The 20,062-nt window shown below is 41.5% G+C and overlaps 1 protein-coding gene across 1 annotated transcript in view; it reads left to right on the forward strand.

Moving 5' to 3' along the window:
• SORL1 (sortilin related receptor 1) overlaps positions 1-20,062 on the forward strand; it is a 198,660-nt gene that overhangs the window by 104,304 nt on the left and 74,294 nt on the right. Inside the window, exons 16-21 of the mRNA XM_074215297.1 lie at positions 1,480-1,565; positions 8,226-8,398; positions 9,399-9,530; positions 15,636-15,727; positions 16,920-17,166; positions 18,123-18,261. Of these exons, the coding sequence (XP_074071398.1) occupies positions 1,480-1,565; positions 8,226-8,398; positions 9,399-9,530; positions 15,636-15,727; positions 16,920-17,166; positions 18,123-18,261 (869 nt within the window). The remainder of the gene's footprint in view (positions 1-1,479; positions 1,566-8,225; positions 8,399-9,398; positions 9,531-15,635; positions 15,728-16,919; positions 17,167-18,122; positions 18,262-20,062) is intronic.

Consider the following 20,062-nt stretch of genomic DNA (forward strand, 5'->3'; position numbering starts at 1 on the left):
CAGATGTGACTGAAAAACAATAACAGATCTATTCCAAGCAAACTGTATTACGTACTTCCAGGCTCACCTGGAACACCAGTATTTTGAATACATATGCAGTAAGAACATCCCTAAATGTTGGGGACTATTTTGTGTGGGAATACTGTAGATTATCAACACCTGGTGCCTTTGAGCATCAGAACCTTATTTTACTTAACTGTCATGGGAGTGGATGAGAGAGTAGAAAGGTATTTAGGCACTGCTGTTTTGGTAAATAAATGGAGCACTGGGAGATCTTGATGGAGTATTTGTCTCCTTTGTACTCCTTGTTTCCTGCCCCTCCAACACTCACCTGGGGAAAGGATAAGGGAGTCCAGAACTGGGACTCTACACTTAAACGTTGGAGAATCAGGGCTTTGCAGGGCTTAGATTTAAAAGTTACTACCCTGATTCACCTAAATGCAGTGTCATAGAGTAACAGAATTTAAAGTTCAAAGGGCTCTTTAGGACCTTCCTATCCCACCCTCTGGTGAGACCAGTCTCTCTTTGATAGATCTTCTGAAAATCCTGGTATGGATGGGATCCTCCCCGCTCCTACCTCCATTCATATCCTTTCTTTCCTTCAAGTCCTATCTCATATGCCACCTCCTCCACAAAACCTTTTTTTTTTTTCCATTTCCCTTTAGCTAGAAATAATTGAGCATCTTCAGATTTTTCACAATACTGTGATTAGGCTTTGTCTTGGCACTTCATCATTTTCTAGTTTGTCCTTTTGCCTTTTGGAGATATTGTCATATTCTATTAGATCATAAGCTCCTTGAGGGTAAGACCTATGTCTCCCTCTTAAGTGTATAGCATGGTGTGTCAGAGTACGGGTGCTTCAGGTGAACCTGAATCCAGGCCTCTGAAGTATGGTGCCATCTTGTTTTTAGGTGGGGATGGTGAGGAGCATTGAGTGCAGGCCTTAGGAAGAGTGGTTGAACAGCAGGAGATATTTAGCCTGGAGAAAAGAGAACCCACAGTGGGAACCAATAGCTGTCATTATGACTCATCCTTCTTGACCCCCCAGGAAGAACTGGGAGCAATGGGAGGAAGCTGTGGCTGGCAAGTTTAAGCTGGTTATGGAGTAAAGCTTCAGAACACTCCATTCTATTCCCTGGTTGAATAGACTTCTTGGGAGCCAGTTATTCTTCCCTCACCAAGCTAGCTGGGGGACTTAGGATCTAAGAGATCTTTTCCAAATGGCATTCTTTTTGGATTTGGTTCAGGTGATAATTTCTCACAATGCACCATCAGGCAGTGAGTCAAAAGACAGATTCCAGGAGTACTGTCAAGGTTTATCTGATCTGCCTATAGACTTGAGTCAGAATGTATGGGGAAAAGCCTTGCTTCCCATTTTATGGAGGAATAAATTGCACAGAATCTATGAGGATGATTGTTTTGGTGATATTATTTATTGACTTGCTTTTTTCCCTTCATTTTCCTCTTTAATGCAACTAGATACCGAAAGATTTCTGGAGACACTTGTAGTGGTGGAGATGTCGAGGCCCGCTTGGAAGGAGAATTAGTCCCCTGTCCTCTGGCTGGTAAGGGAGACTTTATTTCACATTGCCTTCTTCCTCAGCTGCAATTTCTTCCTTCTCATCCTGGCATCACCCCAGCACAGGTGTGGAGGCTTAACTAACAGTAAAAGCGTGACCTCATGCTGAAATACAACCCATCCATACAGGCCAAAGAGACCTAGAAAACCACAAATTAATGTTATCTGTACTGCAGAGGTACTCAGTGAATAGAATTGTGGACTTAAGGTCAGGAAGATCTGAGTTCAAATCTATCCTCAGACATTCATGAGCTATTGTGACCTTGGGCAAGTCACTTAACCTGTTTGTCTTGATCCATTGGAGAATAAAATGAAAACCACAATAGTATCTTTGCTGAGAAAACCCCATGGATGGTATAGTCCAGGGATCATTGAGAGTCAAGCACAATGGAACGACTTCAACAATATTATAATGTACTTTGATGTACTTTGTTCAGCATTTTCCAATTATACCTTATTCTGGTTCCAGAGGGCTGGGGCTGCTATCAGCTGTGAGTTTCTCACTTCTGTAGTAGAGGAAAGATCTTCTAGTGGGCCTAGTAAAATGTGGCTACTTTCTTACCTGACAGCAACATCTAAACCTCATTGGAGCCCTGAAGTCATGGTAGGACACTTAGTGATTGGTTGCTAGCATTTGGTTAAGGTTGAAGGATGCTAGTGCTCCAGGGCTGGCGTTTGGCCAGGATGGTGTTCTCCCATTATTGTTAAGTGAAGGAGCATAGACTACTGGGAGAGACCAGGTGTAAATGACTAGGTTCATGAAGGTACAGTGAATATGCTAGTGGTGGTCGTGGTGGTGAGAATAGTGATAGTGATAATAGTGGTAGTAGTAGTGGTGAGAGTGGAGAGTGGTAGAGGCAATAATAGGAGTAGTGGTGGTGATAGTAGTGGTAGTAGTGGTGTTTGTGGTAGTGTTAATAGTGATAGTTATAATAGTGGCAGTAGTAGTGCTGGTGTGGTGGTGGTTGTAGTAGTAGTAGTAATACTAGTAGTATTAGTGCTGATAATAGTAGCAACAGCTAACTTATTTAATGCTGTATAAGATTCGCAAACACTTGGCGTGTTATCTTTTTGGTTTTTACAGCAATCCTATGAATGCTATCATTATTAACCTCATTTTACAGATGAGGAAATTGAGGTTGGCTGAGGTCTTGTGACTTACCCTAGTAGTGAGTGTCTGATCCAGGATTCAAACTCAAGCTTTCCAGCATGCTGTCTCCTGTGCCCCCGCAGGCTGGGTATTTGTGTCCCCAGGTGCCTGGTACAATGCTTGCTGACAAACTGTAAGAGGATGGAGCTGGATGAGCCAGTTGCAAGGTCCCTTCCAGCTCTGTCTGTAGTTTGGCTCCTGAGGACTGCAGTGGCTTGACTTGTGCTGGGCAGGGGTGGGGTGGGGTTAGGAAGTCTCATGGCAGAGATTAGGAGCCTTCCACATGCTGCCTGTGGGCTAATTGCAGAAGGCTGATGGAGAGGCAGCTGGTAGCAAGCGGAGGAGTGCCCTCGAGCATTTTCCAGGTTGATTTCAGGACACCATTTCTTGAGGCATGCGCAGCAGAGACATAACTTTAAGAAGCTGTTAATCTTCTGACCTCTTTTCTTCTTGTCCCAGTTTTTCGATCTCATTCATTTTTAGCCTTTCTTTGATTTCTCAGAGCCCTAGTGTCCCTTCTCCATTCTTCTCTGGGGTGAAGGTAAATGATTTGTGTCAACTTCCATTAGGGAATGGTGCTGTCTAATGGAACAGGGACAGGGGCCAAATGAATCTTGAAAGCAACCAGCCCCTGCAGAGAGGGTAGTGATGGCATCTCATTGGCCTGCTGGCTTGCTTGGATGTCGTTTGTGTAAAACTCACTGGTACTTTAATTTCATCTTCTATCATTAGCTACATAATTAACATGCAGTCGCACTGGAGACTTATAAAGAATATATTTTCAGTAGACTCCCAAAAAATGAGCAGATGATACATGTTCACCTTACCCTCTCCCCCTTGCCTCATCCATAAGAGTTGTTATTCATGACAGCTTCGGTTAGTAGGATTTAATGGTTTTGCTTAAGGAAGTAGAATATACATTTTAGCAGAAAATATATCTGAAAGTAATTCAGCTAGAGGAAAAAAGAACCCAGTTCATTTAAAGCAGTTTGAAGGATCAGGAACCCTTTTCTCTATTCAATAGGATCCAAGAGTTCTTAGCATTTTTGTCTGTATGGTTACCTTTGGTATTCTCATGATGCCTATGGACCCCCCTCAGAATAATATTTTTCAATGCATAAAATAAAATACATAAGATTTTAAAGAAAACCAATTTTATTAAAATAGTTATTTAATAAAAAACAAAAACCACAAATAAGTTCATGTACCCCAGGCTAAGAGCCTTTGCACAGAAGCTATGACAAGAAGTAGAATACTCAGTTTCCTTTGAGACTGTCTCTCATATGTAAAAGATTTCCTGATCTGCTAGGCAAAGTTGTTCTTGTTTGTTCTTTCTTCTTGAAGAAGATCACAGAGTTGATGACATGATTTGCAGGTGAATTGAATTTAAGTGGAAGGTGCACTGTACCTTTCTGGAGTTGATGGAAAACACCTGCCGGGGGCGGCTAGGTGGCGCAGCGGATAGAGCACTGGCCCTGGAGTTAGGAGTAACTGAGTTCAAATCCCACCTCAGACACTTAATAATTACCTGTGGTCTTGGGCAAGCCACTTAACCCCATTGCCTTGCAAAAACTTAAAAAAAAAAACACCTGCCCCTTGGCAGAGATAAAATAGGTTGGATGTCTTGATGGGTTTGCAAATATTTGAACTCTATGATTATTGCCAGAAGAAACATGTATGATAGACATGACCAAGAAGTGGGAATTACTGTTCTGCTCCATTTTATAATTTTCACAACATCTCAAAGTCCACTTTGTTTTCTCACTGAGGCAATTTAGAGGCATATAGACTTTGTAGAATTCTCTTCCCTTCTTAGGAATGCCTGGGACTTTCAATGGGAAGATCTGTTTGAAAATCAGGAAGATTGAGCACTTATAGTTTAGGGTAAAGATTTAAGATCTTTTAAATAAAGAGGTGGGGAACAAAAAAAGATAAACTAGTGTTTCCAGTGCTGGTGTTTACCATCTCAATAGATTTGGTTGTTTAGAAAAAATTTTAACAAGCCTTTTTTTCCCCTTCTACTTTGTTTCCTTTTACCAATTGAACATCAGCAAAATAGAAAATTGTGTGTATAGTCAAGGAAAACAAATTACCCCTCTGGCCATGCCCAAATATGTGTCTCATCATCATGCATAGACTTAAAAGTCCATAACTTTTCTGGCAGGAGGTGGGTGGCCTGCTTTACTTTGTTACTCATTGCATTGAGTGTTCTTAAGTCATTGTATAAATTGTTCTGGTTCTGCTTTATACATTTCTGCATCAGATCATACAAGTCTTCTCAGTTTTCTCTGAAACTCTATTTCTCCATTTCTTATGGTATATTAGTATTCCATTACACTCATATACCATTATTTGTTTAGCTGTTCTCTAAAAGGAGAGCATATCTTAGTTTCTGTTGTTTTTATTACTGCAAAAATTGCTGCTATGAATATTTTTGTACATACATTTCTTTGATCTCTTTGAGGTAAATGATATATGACTTTTCATGTAGGATTTGCTCCTGTGTGAATTGTCCACACTGCAGCAAGAGGATCCATATCTGAACATGGTCTCCTGAAGCAATTGATTGTCAAAACTATTACCTGTAATTGTATGCAAAACTTTTCTAAATGTACTAGAAGATTTTGATTTTTTTCAGGTTATTCCCTTTTATATTAGGATTTAATTATAGAAGACTCACAAGTTTTGAACTAGGTCTCGTTTTGATAAGTATTGAGTAAGTATTGACTGAAGAGGACAAATAGTTCATGTTAACATGGGCATAGGATGTTGCACAAAGCCAAAAATGGGAACAAGCAGGAACTCTCTTGATGTGGGCAGTGAATTGACTTTCCTTCCCCTATCAAAACTTCTTCCACTAGAGTATTTCAGAAAAGAAATCAATGCTAGCAGTGCTGATGTATTTTGATTAGCCCCCACCATTCTGTAAGGGCAGAGCATCTCAGTGCAAAAGGAAAGAAAAGAGGCATAGATTGTTATCATAGAACAATAGGAAAAAGCTCTTCAGTCAGAAGATGTGGATTCAAATTCCATTTCTATCAGTATGACCTTAGACAAGTCTCTTACTCCACTTGGGCTCCAGTTTCCCCCCCAACATAAAAATGAGGGGATTGGACAAGATCAGATTATTCTTAACCTGAAGACCTAAAAGGATAGTTTTCAGACAATTTGTTTTTTTCCCATTAATTTTATAATTGTATTTTAGAAGAATTGGCTTTGTAATCCTATGTATTTTATTTTATGCACTTAAAAAATATAGGGGTCAATAGGTTTCACTAGACTGCCATAGAGGTCCATGATACAAAAGAAATTGAAGAACCTCTGGACTAGGAGGTCTCTGAGGTTCTGTCTTGCTTCAGTCTGTTAGAAGAAGCCACATAGATACATGAACTTGAGTTTCTCAGCTGTCTGCCTTTCTGTGTGTCTGTCTAGTGAATGGGATCTTAGTGGTATCAGCAGGCTCTTTGGCAGACTAGGGATCTCTTCTCAGAATGTTTTAAAATTATGTCTAAAATAAAATAATATGACTATAAAGGAAACCAATTATATTGAAATACCAATATTTAGATAGAAATATATATATTGAAATATGTATGTACATATATTGTGCATGTTATAAATATTGATGCAGAGTATGCACAAACACATGCTACATGTGTGTGTGTGTGTGTGTGTGTGTGTGTATGCACTTACATATATACACATAATTGGAATTTCAGGCATTCTTAAACAGGGGACCAGTAACTTTATTTAAATGCATACACAAATATATACATACATACCCATATATGTACATGTGGCATGTATAAATAAAGTTTATGGATACCCTCCCCCCCAATTTCCTACTTAAACATCCCTGATTTCCTGGTGTATCTTTTCTTTTTGGCAGGCCCTCATTAGTACTTACTAAGTTAGTGTCTGCAGGTTTTTCTAAAAGTATCTTATCTGTGACTGTTTTTAGCAGTTGATAAGGATGATTCTGGGCTTCTAGAGCCTTCAGGGAAAGTGGAAGTGGAACCTCTTCTATCTTGAAATTCTTCTTGCTCTCAGTTTAAAGCTGGGAAGTTTAAGGTCCTAAAGAGCACAGAGGAAGTCTACACCAACAGCAGCGTGCACTGATACATAACTGTGTAGTGAGGGTGGAGAAAGAATATCCTTCCTTGTTTGAAGGAGAAAAATAGGTTGGTATTGCTGAAAGAAACCCTTCAGTAGCACTGCCATTAGGACTAAAAGTTCACTTCCATTTAACATTTAATAGATTTATTTTTAGGGTGAATGCATTTATTTGGCATCTACTGTATTAGGCTCTGTGTTAGAGCTTTATACTTATTTGATCCTTAGACTAGTTGTCATTCTTAGTTTATGGTTGAAGCAGACACAGGTTCAATGACTTGCCCAGGATCACTCACCTAGTACATGTCTGAGGTCAGATTCGACCTCAAGACTCCCTGCCCCTGAACCTCATGCTCCATCCTCTGTGCTTCTCTTTATTGGCCTTGCACTCCATCCTCTGTGCCTCTCTTTATTAAAAAGGGCTTTCCAGAGAGTGTGAGTAAGCTTCCTGAAGGCAGGTATTCTTTCTTTTATCTCTGTATCCTCAGAACCTTTCAAGATGTTTGACACATAGGAGGTGCTTTGGTAAATGCTTCCTGGTTCACTCATACCTGCTCTGGGGTGGGCCAGGCAAGAACTGTGATGTTATTCCCATTTTACAGCTGAGAAAACTTGAGGCAGACAGGGTCAGTGTGACCTCTGTAAGATAGCAGTAGTACTAGGCCTCGAACCCTAGTCTTCTAACCTAAATAAGGGCTAGTGTTCTTTCTCTGTCTTGTCCATTCCCCTTCTTTTACTGATGTGCACAGCCTATAGGTCATTGATTAAAATGACTTTACTGAGGCTCTGGACTTTTTTGGGGAGTGGGGGGTGCAGAGCCAAGACTGTTATCCAGTCTCCTAACTCCAGTCCAGGTCAGTTTGAGAATGCCTTGAATGCAGCTGAGGCCATGGAAGACTTCCTGAGAGGAGGTGGTTTAGTTGAGAGTGAGACAAAGGAGAATCTGAGGTGTGGGGCCTGGGGGAAAGTGTAGGTGGTGCTAGCAGCCCAAGGAGTCGGTTCAAGCATCAACTGCTCTGTAGCTGTGCAGTCTTGGACACCATGAATTGGTTGGGTTGGACCAGGTTGATCTTTGCAGTGGCTTCCACTTCTAATAGAATGTGATACTTTGTGGGACATGACTTGGACTTGGTCAGGTAGACCTAGATTTGGAGCCCCTCCTCAGATACTTAGTTGCTTTAATTTTCTCAGGGAATGTAGCATCTATCCTATTGCGAGGGACAAATGAATAAGAAATAAGGTGATGTGCAAACCTTGAAATGACATATAAATGTGAACCATTATTGGTTCCACAAAATTCTGGCCCTTTCTTCCCCTTTTCTTCCCTGTTCATTCCCAGCTAGAGGGACTGAGATGTCCTTGTATGTTTGTCTCTTTGCACAGAAGAGAATGAGTTCATCCTGTATGCCATGAGGAAATCTATCTACCGCTATGACCTGTCTTCTGGGGCCATTGAGCAATTGCCTGTCACGGGGCTGCGAGCTGCTGTGGCGTTAGACTTTGACTATGAACACAACTGCTTGTACTGGTCTGACTTGGCCTTGGACATCATCCAGGTGAGCTAACTGTACACCTGGCAGGAACCACATCTGATGACAGCCTGAGAAATGGTCAGGGGTTTCCAGACTTAGGAAGGAGTAGCCAACTTGGAGCCTTTCCAGTCTGATACAGCATGATCCCCAGCATTAGTAGCACAAGGCCAAACCCAGCCTTACAACCTTTTCTGTTGAAGTTCCTCATATACTTTCCTCAGTCCTGGAGGGGGCCTAAAGGTAGGGAATACACATGTTTATTTCTGGTGATCCTTCCCTTCCATGCTCCAGTGACTAGCATATCAACTGTTGGGGAACAGCTCCAAACACAGGAAATAAACAAAAAAGGTTTCTGAACTATCTAAATAAGTCATGATAGACCAGAGCTCATATCTATGTATAGAGAAGTAATGATAGCCCCTCACCCAGAACCTTATTTATTCTGACTTGAGTCACAGTTTTAACAAGTTTGGGTATCTGGTTTCCCAGAACAAAGCATATTGATTAGTAGCATATCAGAAAGTTAGAGTTGCAAAGAAGCATATAAAGAGCAACTAGATGTGGTAAAGTCACAGTAAATAAGGGAAAAAGCAAGCCCAAGAACTTCAAAGCATAGACTCTAGTAATCAATCAGCAGCTTTGCCTCTTAGAAGAACCTGAGGGTAACCACCCTATGATTGCCAGACTCTAAATGATGCCTTGGCATCTCTAGTTCTTTGGGGGCAGTGGGTTCAGTGGTATGGGTCCTTCCTTGTCCCAAAAGAGATTATGATCCCTTTAAAACTAATTAACTGGTGTTTGTGCCTGAGTCACATCAGAAAGAAGCTCATGTGTTTCTTGTGTTTTACTCTGTTTAAGAAGGTTGGAAAATATGCGATGTATTTTTTATTTTTTTTAGATTTCCACCAAAATTGTGAAGATCAATTGGGGGTGAGGTGTCACTTAAAGGGTAATCCACTTACCTAGAATTGCTTGTTTTCTTGGGGCATAAACATTTGAAACTTCCCCTTTGTTCCCTCTTTAGCGGCTGTGTTTGAATGGGAGCTCTGGACAAGAAGTGATCATCAATTCTGGCCTGGAAACGGTGGAAGCTTTGGCTTTTGAACCTCTCAGCCAGCTGCTTTACTGGGTGGATGCTGGGCTGAAAAAAATTGAGGTATGTTTCCTCCTGTTTCTATTTAGTATTTGAAAGGGTCTATTCCGGATTGTGTGTGATAAAGCACCTAGTAATACATGGGATGGAGTCAGAGCATTCCAACAAACACTGTCACGAAAAGAGAGATGTACTGCGCTTTGGGGACAGATAATAGTTCATACAGCTCTTTCAAGTGTGGGAAAGGATTCACAAATATGATTCCCTCAGTTCTCACAGTGTCCTGTCTGATGGATGGGGATGGGTCATCCCCATTTTACACAGGAGGAAACCAAGGCAACTAGAGGCAACGTGATTCACCCAGGGTCACACAGCTAGCAGTTGTCCGGGCCAGAATTTGTACCCTTTTTGTAAGGCTACTTAATGACCTAGATGTTCAGTTTAGAAAAGTATGGGCCTTTGATCTTACAAAATACAGAAACATGTGATGAGTCTGTATCTGTGAGATTCAGGGGTGGTAGTAGTGGTAATGGGAAATAAGAGAAGGCTTCAGGGAGAAGGCTGCCAGCAGCCTTAGGTGGACAGGCAGGGATCATCTAAGTGATTATATGTAAAGTGCTGGAAATACAAATATAAGCTAAGAAAAAGACAGGCTCTGACCTCTAGGAACTTACATTTTAATGAGGAAAAACTATATGAGAAAGGGAGGGGGAGGAAAATGTTCCTCTGTGGGGGAATAGGAGAAAAGGTTCAGGGTTCGAGGGCAGCTGAGGTGAGTGTGAGTTATTGTGGTGAATTCCAGGACATTCTGAACCTCAGACAGAAGGAGAATGAAACATGGTTGCCTTGCCTTTAAATAGGAATTAGAAAAAGAAGGGAAGAGGGGTTGGAGATTCCAGACTTGGGAAACAAGAAAAGGGAAGAACATGCTGTATTAGAAGAAGATGGAGCATCATAGAGTGGATGGAGAGCAGGTTTTGTAGCAAGGAGGATCAGGATATCAGATTCAAATCACGTTTGGATCTGACACATACAGGATGCATGATTGCTCAGGGGGCTGCTGCCCTGTACTCTGCCCATGCAAAGAAGGGCAAAAAACAGTCACTGCTCCCAAAGAGGTCAGTCTAATGGGGGAGGGCACATGCAGGTAATTGTGTCCAAACAAGTGATGGGGGGGGGGGAGACAGAGAGAGACAGAGATTGATCTATATCTAGGCATGGGAGAAAGCCATTCAAAACATTTGGAGTCACTGGATGGGTGAGCACATGGTAGCCTAGTCCAGGAGGCTGGAAAGGTAGGGAAGAAGTAACAATATGGAGATCTTGATGAGCCAAGGAGAGGGTTTATAGTTGACTCCTCGGGCAGTAGGGATGGGTGGTGGTGGGTGACACGGTCATTCTTGAGCTTCAAGAAGGTGAGTTTGGCAGGTGAACTGGAGTGGGGGAAGACTTGCAAGTAGTCCAGGCCTGAGGTAATGAGGGTCTGCAGCAGCCTAGTGGGAGTGCTCGAGGAGAGAAGGGGGCATTAAGGAAGAGCTTGTGAAGATAGAAGTGAGAGGGCAGGGGACAGTTGAGGATAATGCAGGCCTGGGTGACTGGGAGAATGGTGGTTCAAGGTGGTACCCTGACAGAAATTAGGAAGCTAGAAAGGAGCCATGTTGGGGGGAAGAAGATAATGACATCAGTTTTGGACATACTAAGCTTAAGTCTGTAGGATGTCTAGTTTTCTTAGAGGCAGTTGGGCAGTGCATAGAGGGCTAGACCTGGAATCAACAAGACTTGTATTCAAATCCTCCTTAGATATTTATTACCTGTGAGCCTGGATAAATCATTTACATCTGTCTGCCTTGGTTTCATCATCTGTAAAATGAAGATGATAAAAACACCTATTTCCCCAGGGCTGTTGAGGATCAAATGAGATAATACTTATACTTATTAATGCTTATCCCCTTTCCCTGCCCCTTTCTCCCTAGTTCATGATGTTTAATAGGCAGTTAGAAATGCAAGACTACAATCAAGAGAGAGGTTAGGACTGGGGACAGATGAATCATTTCCATGTTGATGCTAATTGAATCCAGGGGAGCTGATGAGATATCTAAGTGAACTACTATATTAGGAGAAGAGAAGAGAAGATAATCTGGGGGCACAACCTCATACAATACTGTGGTAAATGTGTGTGACCTCACCAATGATCTAACAAAGGGCATTGAGAAGGGTGGGTGAGACCACTGGAAGGAGAACTGGGGAGAGAGCAGAATCATGAAAACCTGGAGAGAAGGTGATGATTGACTTGTCATGGCGAGCAGAGAGGTCAACAAAGGGGACGATGGACAGGAGAAGTCCTCAGTGCTCCCAACAACTCCACCAGACTCTAATGTGCCAGGCAAATGTGAACGTACAGCTATAAATAGATCCCACCTCGGGAATTTCGTTCCCTGTACCAGTGAAATCACAAGTCTCTTCTCAAAAAACCAAAACATAGAGGGCAGGGTACCTTTGTATCTCTAAGGTACCTTTGCATCATCAGCACCTAACTCAGGACTTTGCATTTAGGAGGAGCTTAACGACTGTTGAATGGAATTGAACTGAAAGCTTCTAATAATAGTTTGAACTCTTGTTTGTGTCTTTTACTCTTATACTAGTTAGTTTGTCTTTATGTAGGAACAGGCTACCACACTGCCAGGTGCCCCCGAGAAGATAAGAGTAGAAAAAGAAAACTTGTGGAAAATGCACAAAGCAGATAGTTTAAATGAATATAATTGAAAAGTGATCATACAATGATACCTCATTGTATCCAGACTTCAGTTATCTGATCCCTTCATTATTTCAGAAACATTAAGAAGCAAGAACCAAACACAAAAGGAGAACCAAAATTGAATTCAGAAAAGAAAGCTATAAAACTCAGTAACTTAACTCACAGGATAACCCCTTTAGTCCTTGTTCACAGCCCATTTACTTTTATTTAACATCTAATTCTAACATATCTGACTATCTGCCTTCCTAGCCTAAAGCAGATCAGCAAGGAGGACTGTGAAGGAAAGGACATTAATGTCATTGAGAAGTAATAGTGGACTATCTGATAAGAATAAACCTTAAACCTTAAAACAATGTAATTTTAAATTTGTTGTAGATCCTAGAAGCTCTGCATGGTCTTAATTGGTTTGATTCAGTTAAACAAGCAAGAATATTGATAAAATGAACAACCAGTTTCCTCTCCTATTGAAAGATATGAAGTGATATGCTGATTTTTATTTAATAATATCTTAATTTTCCAATCACATGTAAAGATAATTTTTTTTACTAACTAAAAAAATAATTTTTAACATTCATTTTTTCAAAGATTTTGAGTTCTAGATTTTTCTCCCTGCCTGATATAGGTTATACATGTGCAATCATGGTATTTTACTAATTAAAAAAAAAGAATGTAGAATCTTTAGACTAGTAAGCTCAACTTTTGTTCCTAGAGAAATTCTAGAATATATTATTATTGGTATGGATTATGAGTATGGTTGATCATACCAACCTGCCTGGATTCAATAGGAGTGGATTGTGCCAGACAAACCCTCATTTCCTTTTTTAAACAAAGTTGTTAGATTGGTAGGTCAGGGAGAGGAATGCTTTATATGTGGTTTACTCAGATTTCAGTCAGGTATTTGAAAATGTCCCATGAAGTCCTTTGGAACAAGACAGTGAGATAGGGGCTAGATGATATTACAGTTGGGTGGATTGACTTAGAATAATGACAAACTCCAAAGTATATTTAATGTTAACTTAAAGTAATTTTTCTAACAGAGTATTCTAGTTATCTATTCTTGACCTTATTCTCTTTCACATTTTTTTATCAATGCTTTGGATGAAGCGCTATGCTTCGCTATCCTGGTCCTATCTCCAAAATGTAGGCCACAGGAAGAAACTTAGCAATTGGAGCCAGCCTGGTGCAGGGTTGTTCTGATGTACATACTGCCTTTTCAAATGACACAAAGGTTGGAAGGTTGATTAGGGATCCCCAAAGTTCTTGACAGCTAAAATAATGGACCAGGCAGATTAAATTTAATGTGGATAAACATAAAGACTTAATTTGACTTAAAAAAATAACTTTATTAATACATGGGGAAAGTGAAGTTAGACAAAAATGTTTGTAGAAAAAAAATATTGATGTCTTAGGCCACTGGAAGCTACAGACACTTATCAAGCATTTATCATGTTCCAGACCAAGTGCTAGGAATTACAAAAACAAGCTAGAAGAAGTGATTTGCATTCTAATGGAGTAAAAGACCACCCAGAGGGAGGGAAAGTGTGTACCCTGTGACCCATAATTTCCAACCTTGGCATCAGAGCTGGGGAAGTGATATTTCACTGATGATATTATGGTCTTCTTTGACCATATTTGAGGTCTGAGTGATGATGGAAGTGGAGTCCATGATGTGAATCTGTTGAAGCAGCTGAGTATTTTTAGCCTTTAGGAAGGAGAAGAGAAGAGAAGAGGGTGCCAGGGTGTCCTCCAAATACAGTCCTTGCACGGCTCTCTTGTCAAGAGATGATTTAAGCTTGTTTTGCTGAATCCCAGAGGGAAAAATTGAGAATAATCCCCAAAGACTGCTGGGGAACAGATTTCAGTGAGAAAACACTGGGGAGCATTTGAAGCTGTCCTCAGGGGCCTGGATTGCCTCGGAGGAGCACCAGATAAGCTCTTCTCAGGGATTCCTGTTCAGGTAGGTTTGAGTTCAACAGGCAGATTCTGTGCATGCCTACTATGTGCTGAGTCCTCAAATTACAGAGATCAGGGTGACCCAGAACAAGTGTAGCCAGTACACTGTCTAAGATCTGGCTTCCCGAGGTCACTGAAACAGGTCAGTTCAGTGCAGAGAGCCTTGTGGGAGGGCAGGAAGACCTCCACCCAGAGCTAGCTTCAGGCTCTGAACCAGCCATGGCACCAGGGGCAAGTCACCTAACCACTTTTGTCTGCCTTGGTTTCCTCATTTGTAAAATAGGGATAATAGCAATTCTTTCACAGAGTTGTTTTGAGGGTTGAATGAGATAATATTTATAAAGTGTTTAATATAACGTTTGGAAGAGAGCAATATCCTTATTACTGTTGTTACCACTTCCCTGTCTACTCTCTCTAGCACTGGTTGCACTTTCACTCAAGTCATGGTGGCAGAGTTGGAATACTCCATGTTCTCTGTCATCACTCCTGTACTCTCCCTCCACCACTCATCACCTTCCCCTGCTCTACATGTTTTAACACTCACCCAGACCCTGGTGGTAGGTACCTTCCAGCTCCCAAGACACTATCCTCCCTCCCTTTCTCCCTCCTTCCCTCTTTCCCTCCTTCCCTCCATTCCTCCTCCTCCCTCCATCCCTCCTACCTCCCTCCTTCCTTCCTTCCTCTGTCCATCTCTCCCTCTTTCCTGCCCTCCTCCATCCCTCCTCCTCCTCCTCACCTCCTCTGTTCCTTCTTTCCTTCCTTCCTTTGTCCTTCTTCTCCCCCTCTTTCCATCCAACTCTTCCTTCAGCCTCTAGCCCAACTTGTCACTCTCCTACTAGGAAGGGGAACAGACATTTATTTTAAGTACCTAATATTTGCCGGACACTGTGCTAAGTTCTTTATAAATGTCTTATTAATCCTCAAAACATTCCCACAGAGTAGTTGTTGTTCTTATCCTCATTGTACAGTTGAGGAAACTGAAGACAGATTAAGAGCTTGCCCAGCTTCTGTCTTCTGACTCCAGTCTTAGCATCCTATTGCACCATCTAGGGAATTTCAGCCTCCATGATGGTGTTTTCTCAATAACCTTAGTGTTCTAGTTTCTCAAGCTGTTCTGTTACTATGACCTCCATTTCTTCTCATCCCCATAATCTTGCCATCCTCAGCAAATATTCTCTTTCTGTATTTGCAGACTCATCTGATCGTCATCATTTATCAGTGCATCTTTTCCTCAGCCTTAAAGCTCTAGTCCACGTCCATCATACTCATTCTGATGCTCATTCCATCCACTCCTGAGTTTTTTCCCAGGCTATCAGCTCTTGACTTCTTTTGTCTTTATCTCCATTCCTTGAACTCTATTATCCTATTTTCCTAAGAAATTTCTAATAAATGTTACTATTTTTAATGTAGGATAGGAAATTGCTTCACTAGTCATAGCACTTTACCTATTTTTCACTTAGGTGGCCAATCCAGATGGAGACTTTCGACTTACTGTTGTTAATTCCTCTTTGCTTGATCGACCCAGGGCTTTGGCCCTCATCCCCAAAGAAGGGTAAGTGTCCAGTTCTGATGGTAAAAGCATTGTATGGTCTCTTTAAGTGATCCCCAGCAGATGTGACCATCTTGATATGAAAACTACTGGAAGAAACATAAGGTTTTATCCATCTCTTAGTCCTGTGGCTAGAGATTATTTCTAAACTGGAATCATTTGAAATAGGGTAACAGATCTAGGACTAGAAGGATCTTGACTTCATTTTACAGATGAAGAATCACAGATGATTGAAAGGGAGCAGCTACTTGCTGAGTGTTAGGGTCTAAGCAGGATTTATACCCAGGTCTTTCTTACTCTATATCAAGTCTATGTGTGTGTGTGTGTGTGTGTGTGTGTGTGTGTGTATATATATATATATATATATATATATATATATATATATATATATATATATCATGGCTTTATTTGTGTGTGTGTGTGTGTGTGTGTGTGTATGGAGACAGACTTTCAGTTGTGTGCAACTTTTCATGACCCTGTTTGGGTTTTTCCTGACAAAGATCCTAGAGTGGTTTGCCATTTCCTTCTCTAGGTCTAATTTGAACCCAGGTCTTTCTGCCACCATGTCCTGTGCTATAGCTCTCCACTGCTCCACCTAGCTGTCCTTGTTTATATATGTACACTTAGCATTTCATTTCAAAGCTACGTAAAGTCTTTTGGCTCAGCCTCTTCATCGTACCACTCCCACTGCAGATATATTTAGTTTCAAATGCCAAACAGGAGGTAACAATAGCTAATATTTATATATCACTTTAAAGTTTATCTAGTTCTTTACATATTAGTGGATGCATTATTATCCCATTTTACAGATGAGAGCACTCAAACTAAGAGATGTTTGATACTTTTCCCAGGGAAGTTAATGTCTGAAGGATGATTTGAATTTGGAATGCCCAATTCCTGATTCCCAGGTCTAATACTTGAGCCGCCTCTACCTGGCAACTTTGTTCTTCAGAAACTTCTAATTTCTGTTGCATCAGGATTTAAAGGCCCATTTTCATTTTGGGTTTTTGTTTTTGCAAGGCAATAAGGTTAAGTGACTTGTTCAAGGTCACACAGCTGAATAAGTATCAAGTGTCTGAGGCTGGATTTGAACTCAGGTCCTCCTGATTCCAGGGCTGATGTTCTATCCACTACACCACCTACCTGCCCCCTGGGAGCCCATTACCTTGATTCTCTTTCATGTGTTTGAAACCAGGTTGATGTTTTGGACTGACTGGGGTGACCTGAAGCCTGGAATTTATCGGGCCAACATGGATGGATCCTCCATCTATCGCATTGTTTCCGAGGATGTTAAGTGGCCCAATGGTATCTCAGTGGATGATGAATGGATCTACTGGACAGATGCATATCTGGACTGCATCGAGCGCATCAGCTTTGATGGGCAGCAGCGCTCTGTCATCCTAGACAGCCTCCCTCACCCCTATGCCATCGCTGTCTTTAAGGTGCTTGCCTGGATCCTCTCAGTGTTGGGCAGAAAAGTGCTTTTTAGAAGTCGAGGGGGCTTGAGGTATTTATACCTTGGCTGGGGCTATGACTCTAATGGCTTTGGATCAGGTCTGAATTTGGAGCTGATATGTCCTTTCCCAGGTTGGACACTCTGTCCAGCACATTAAGGCACTAAGTGGTGAAAGACAGAGCTGTGGGATGATCAAGGGACTACTTCTCCCCTCCAGGCTCTCATCTTGCTTGCCCAGCTGGGATTTCTCCAGTTTTTTTGCAGTCTGCTCATTCCATGGCCTATCTCCTTTAGAGAATGGCCTGGTCTACTTGCCACCTTGATACTCATAGCTAGCAGGACAAAGTTGTTTTCTTTGAAACATGAACTCATCTGTTTATAATAATTTAAGGTTTAAAAAAACAATAACACTTTTCTCACCAAAAAAACAAAAACAAAAAACCATGGGGCCAGGTTTTCAAGTATTATTATTTTATCCTTATTCACATTTCATAGATGAGGGGATGGGAACCTGATTCTGATCCCACAGCTGGTGGATCAGAGAGGACCCTAGGCCTTTCCTGACCCTCGGCCCACTGTCTTTCCATTACCACTTGCTGCTTCTCCCTTGCGGCGGTTAGTGGGTTGAAGTCTGGGAATGAAAAGGAAAGGGGCTGCCCGTGGCATCCCTACAGAGTTTTTGCTTGTGCATTTGAAGTTGCATCTGGTGGGTTTGTTGCTCCCATCTTAACTGTTCCAAGGGCTTGGAGCAGCATGAAGAGCTCTTCAAGACTCTCCAGGGCCAGATAAGTCAGTTCTTTCGTGGGGCTTCAGAAGTCTGCTGTGAGTTAGACAGGATTCTCTTCTCTGTCTCGGCTGGGAGGAAATAAGAGAGGGAAGAAGATATCAGGATATCAGGATATCAGGTCCCTCAAGGCCTGATGGAGACCTTTTCCTTTTCAGAATGAAATCTACTGGGACGATTGGTCTCAACTCAGCATCTTCCGAGCTTCCAAGTACAGTGGGTCACAGATGGAGATTTTGGTTAGCCAGCTCACAGGCCTGATGGACATGAAGATTTTCTATAGGGGGAAAACCACAGGTAAGGCAGCAGTTTCTTTATCACCTGTTCACCTTCTCCCCAGAGAGGGACTGACTGTGGGCAGTTTTTTCACCTGAGCCGTAAACACTACTGCATTTTCAGTCGTCATGACAACATACACATTATTTAATTCCTCCCTAATGACATTTTAATTTCTCTTTTAATGATGTACAAACAGCTGCAAGACAGCATGATCTTGCCTCTCTGGCTTGCTGATATTGGGTGGATAATTACGGTCTCCTCCTGCCCTTCACCCCTTTCTAATTGGGGCGGGGTGGGGGGCATGTTCAGGGATGCAGCTGGCCAAGTCTCAGCATGTGTCTCGTCCCAGTGGGTGGTGACAGTTATGCAGTGCGATGGCAGGATATGCTCAGGCAGTTTGCTAGTAAGTCTAGGCAGGTGCTGCACTTCTAGCCCTGCTCCTTCCTTTTTAGGAACAGGTAAGAGGCAATTATAGAGGCTTCACCAGGCTCTTTGTGGGGATTAGCTCTCTTTCATTCCTGTAAAATCTTAGGGTCCCTGGGGATAGTTCTGCCAGTAATTGTGACAGCTTGAACAGCCAGTATGTCAGAGCAGAAGGACTGCTAGACCTGGACTTGGGTTCGAATCCCAGTTACCTTACTTCAGTCAGGGAATTTAAAGCTAGGTTGACCTTAGAGCCCATAGGATCATGGAGTTAGACTTGGAAGGAGCCTCATTTTATAGATGAGAAACTGAAAAGTGACCTGCCTCAGGTCCTTAAGCAGGTAAGTGGTCAAACTAGGATTCACTTTGAACCCTTTGACTTCAAATCCAGCTCTCTTTTCACTGTTCTCACTTGTGTTTCACTGATAAGAATGTATTTTTTAATTGAAAAAAAAGTTGCCTTTATTTTTTACATCACCTTCATTTCCCTAAATGATAGTCATCCCTCCTACCCATTGTGCCATCCCTTGTGACAAAGAATTTTTTTAAAAAAGAAAAAAGCAGCCCAGCAAAATTAACCACCATAATTGTATCTGACAGTATATGCAGTGTTGCATCCTCATAGAACTCTACTCAGCAAAGAGGTGGTAAATACAGTCCTACATGTCTCCTTTGAGTTTGGGATTGATGGTTATCATCACACAATATTCAGTTTTCTTTTTTTTGTTGTTTTCTCTATAGACATTGTAGTTATACTATTTTTCTAGTTTTGCTTACTTCACAAGTAAGTCTTACTTTGCTTACTTTTTTATGTAAATCTCCATGAATCTCTGCATTCTTTATGCTCATCATTTCTTTTTGGACAATAACATTCCATTCTGTTAATGTACCACAATTTGTTTTGCCACATATAATTTCAGCTCTGTTTCTTATTTAACTTCCCTTCATGAGCTTTATACACTAGCTGAAATAGATTTCTCCTCCTGTTTTCTCCCACTTCTGTGACTCCACATCCCATCTCCAACGCTGGAGCACACCTCTCCACATCTGTCTGTGCTAAAGGCTTCTTGTTCTTTAATCATTTGCACTCATGTTGAACTCTTTGTGATTTCCTGGCAAAGATAACGGTTTGCCATTTTCTTCTCCAGCTTGTTTTATTGATGAGGAAACTGAGACAAGCAGAGTTAAATTGTGGGCCTGGCTCTCACTGTTTGTAAGTGTCTGAAACTGGAATTGAACCGTGAAAGTCAGTCTTCCTGATCCAGGCCTGTAAATGTTAGTCTGTCCATTCAGCATTTATTTAGGATGTTGGGACAGTTAGAATCAGCAGTGTAGCCAGAGTTGTATCTCAGTAGTCTAATCCTTATGAACTGTTATTTTTTTTTTGTTGGTTTTG

The sequence above is a fragment of the Macrotis lagotis genome, chromosome 1, assembly GCF_037893015.1.
Source record: "Macrotis lagotis isolate mMagLag1 chromosome 1, bilby.v1.9.chrom.fasta, whole genome shotgun sequence".
Taxonomy (NCBI): Eukaryota; Metazoa; Chordata; class Mammalia; order Peramelemorphia; family Peramelidae; genus Macrotis; species Macrotis lagotis.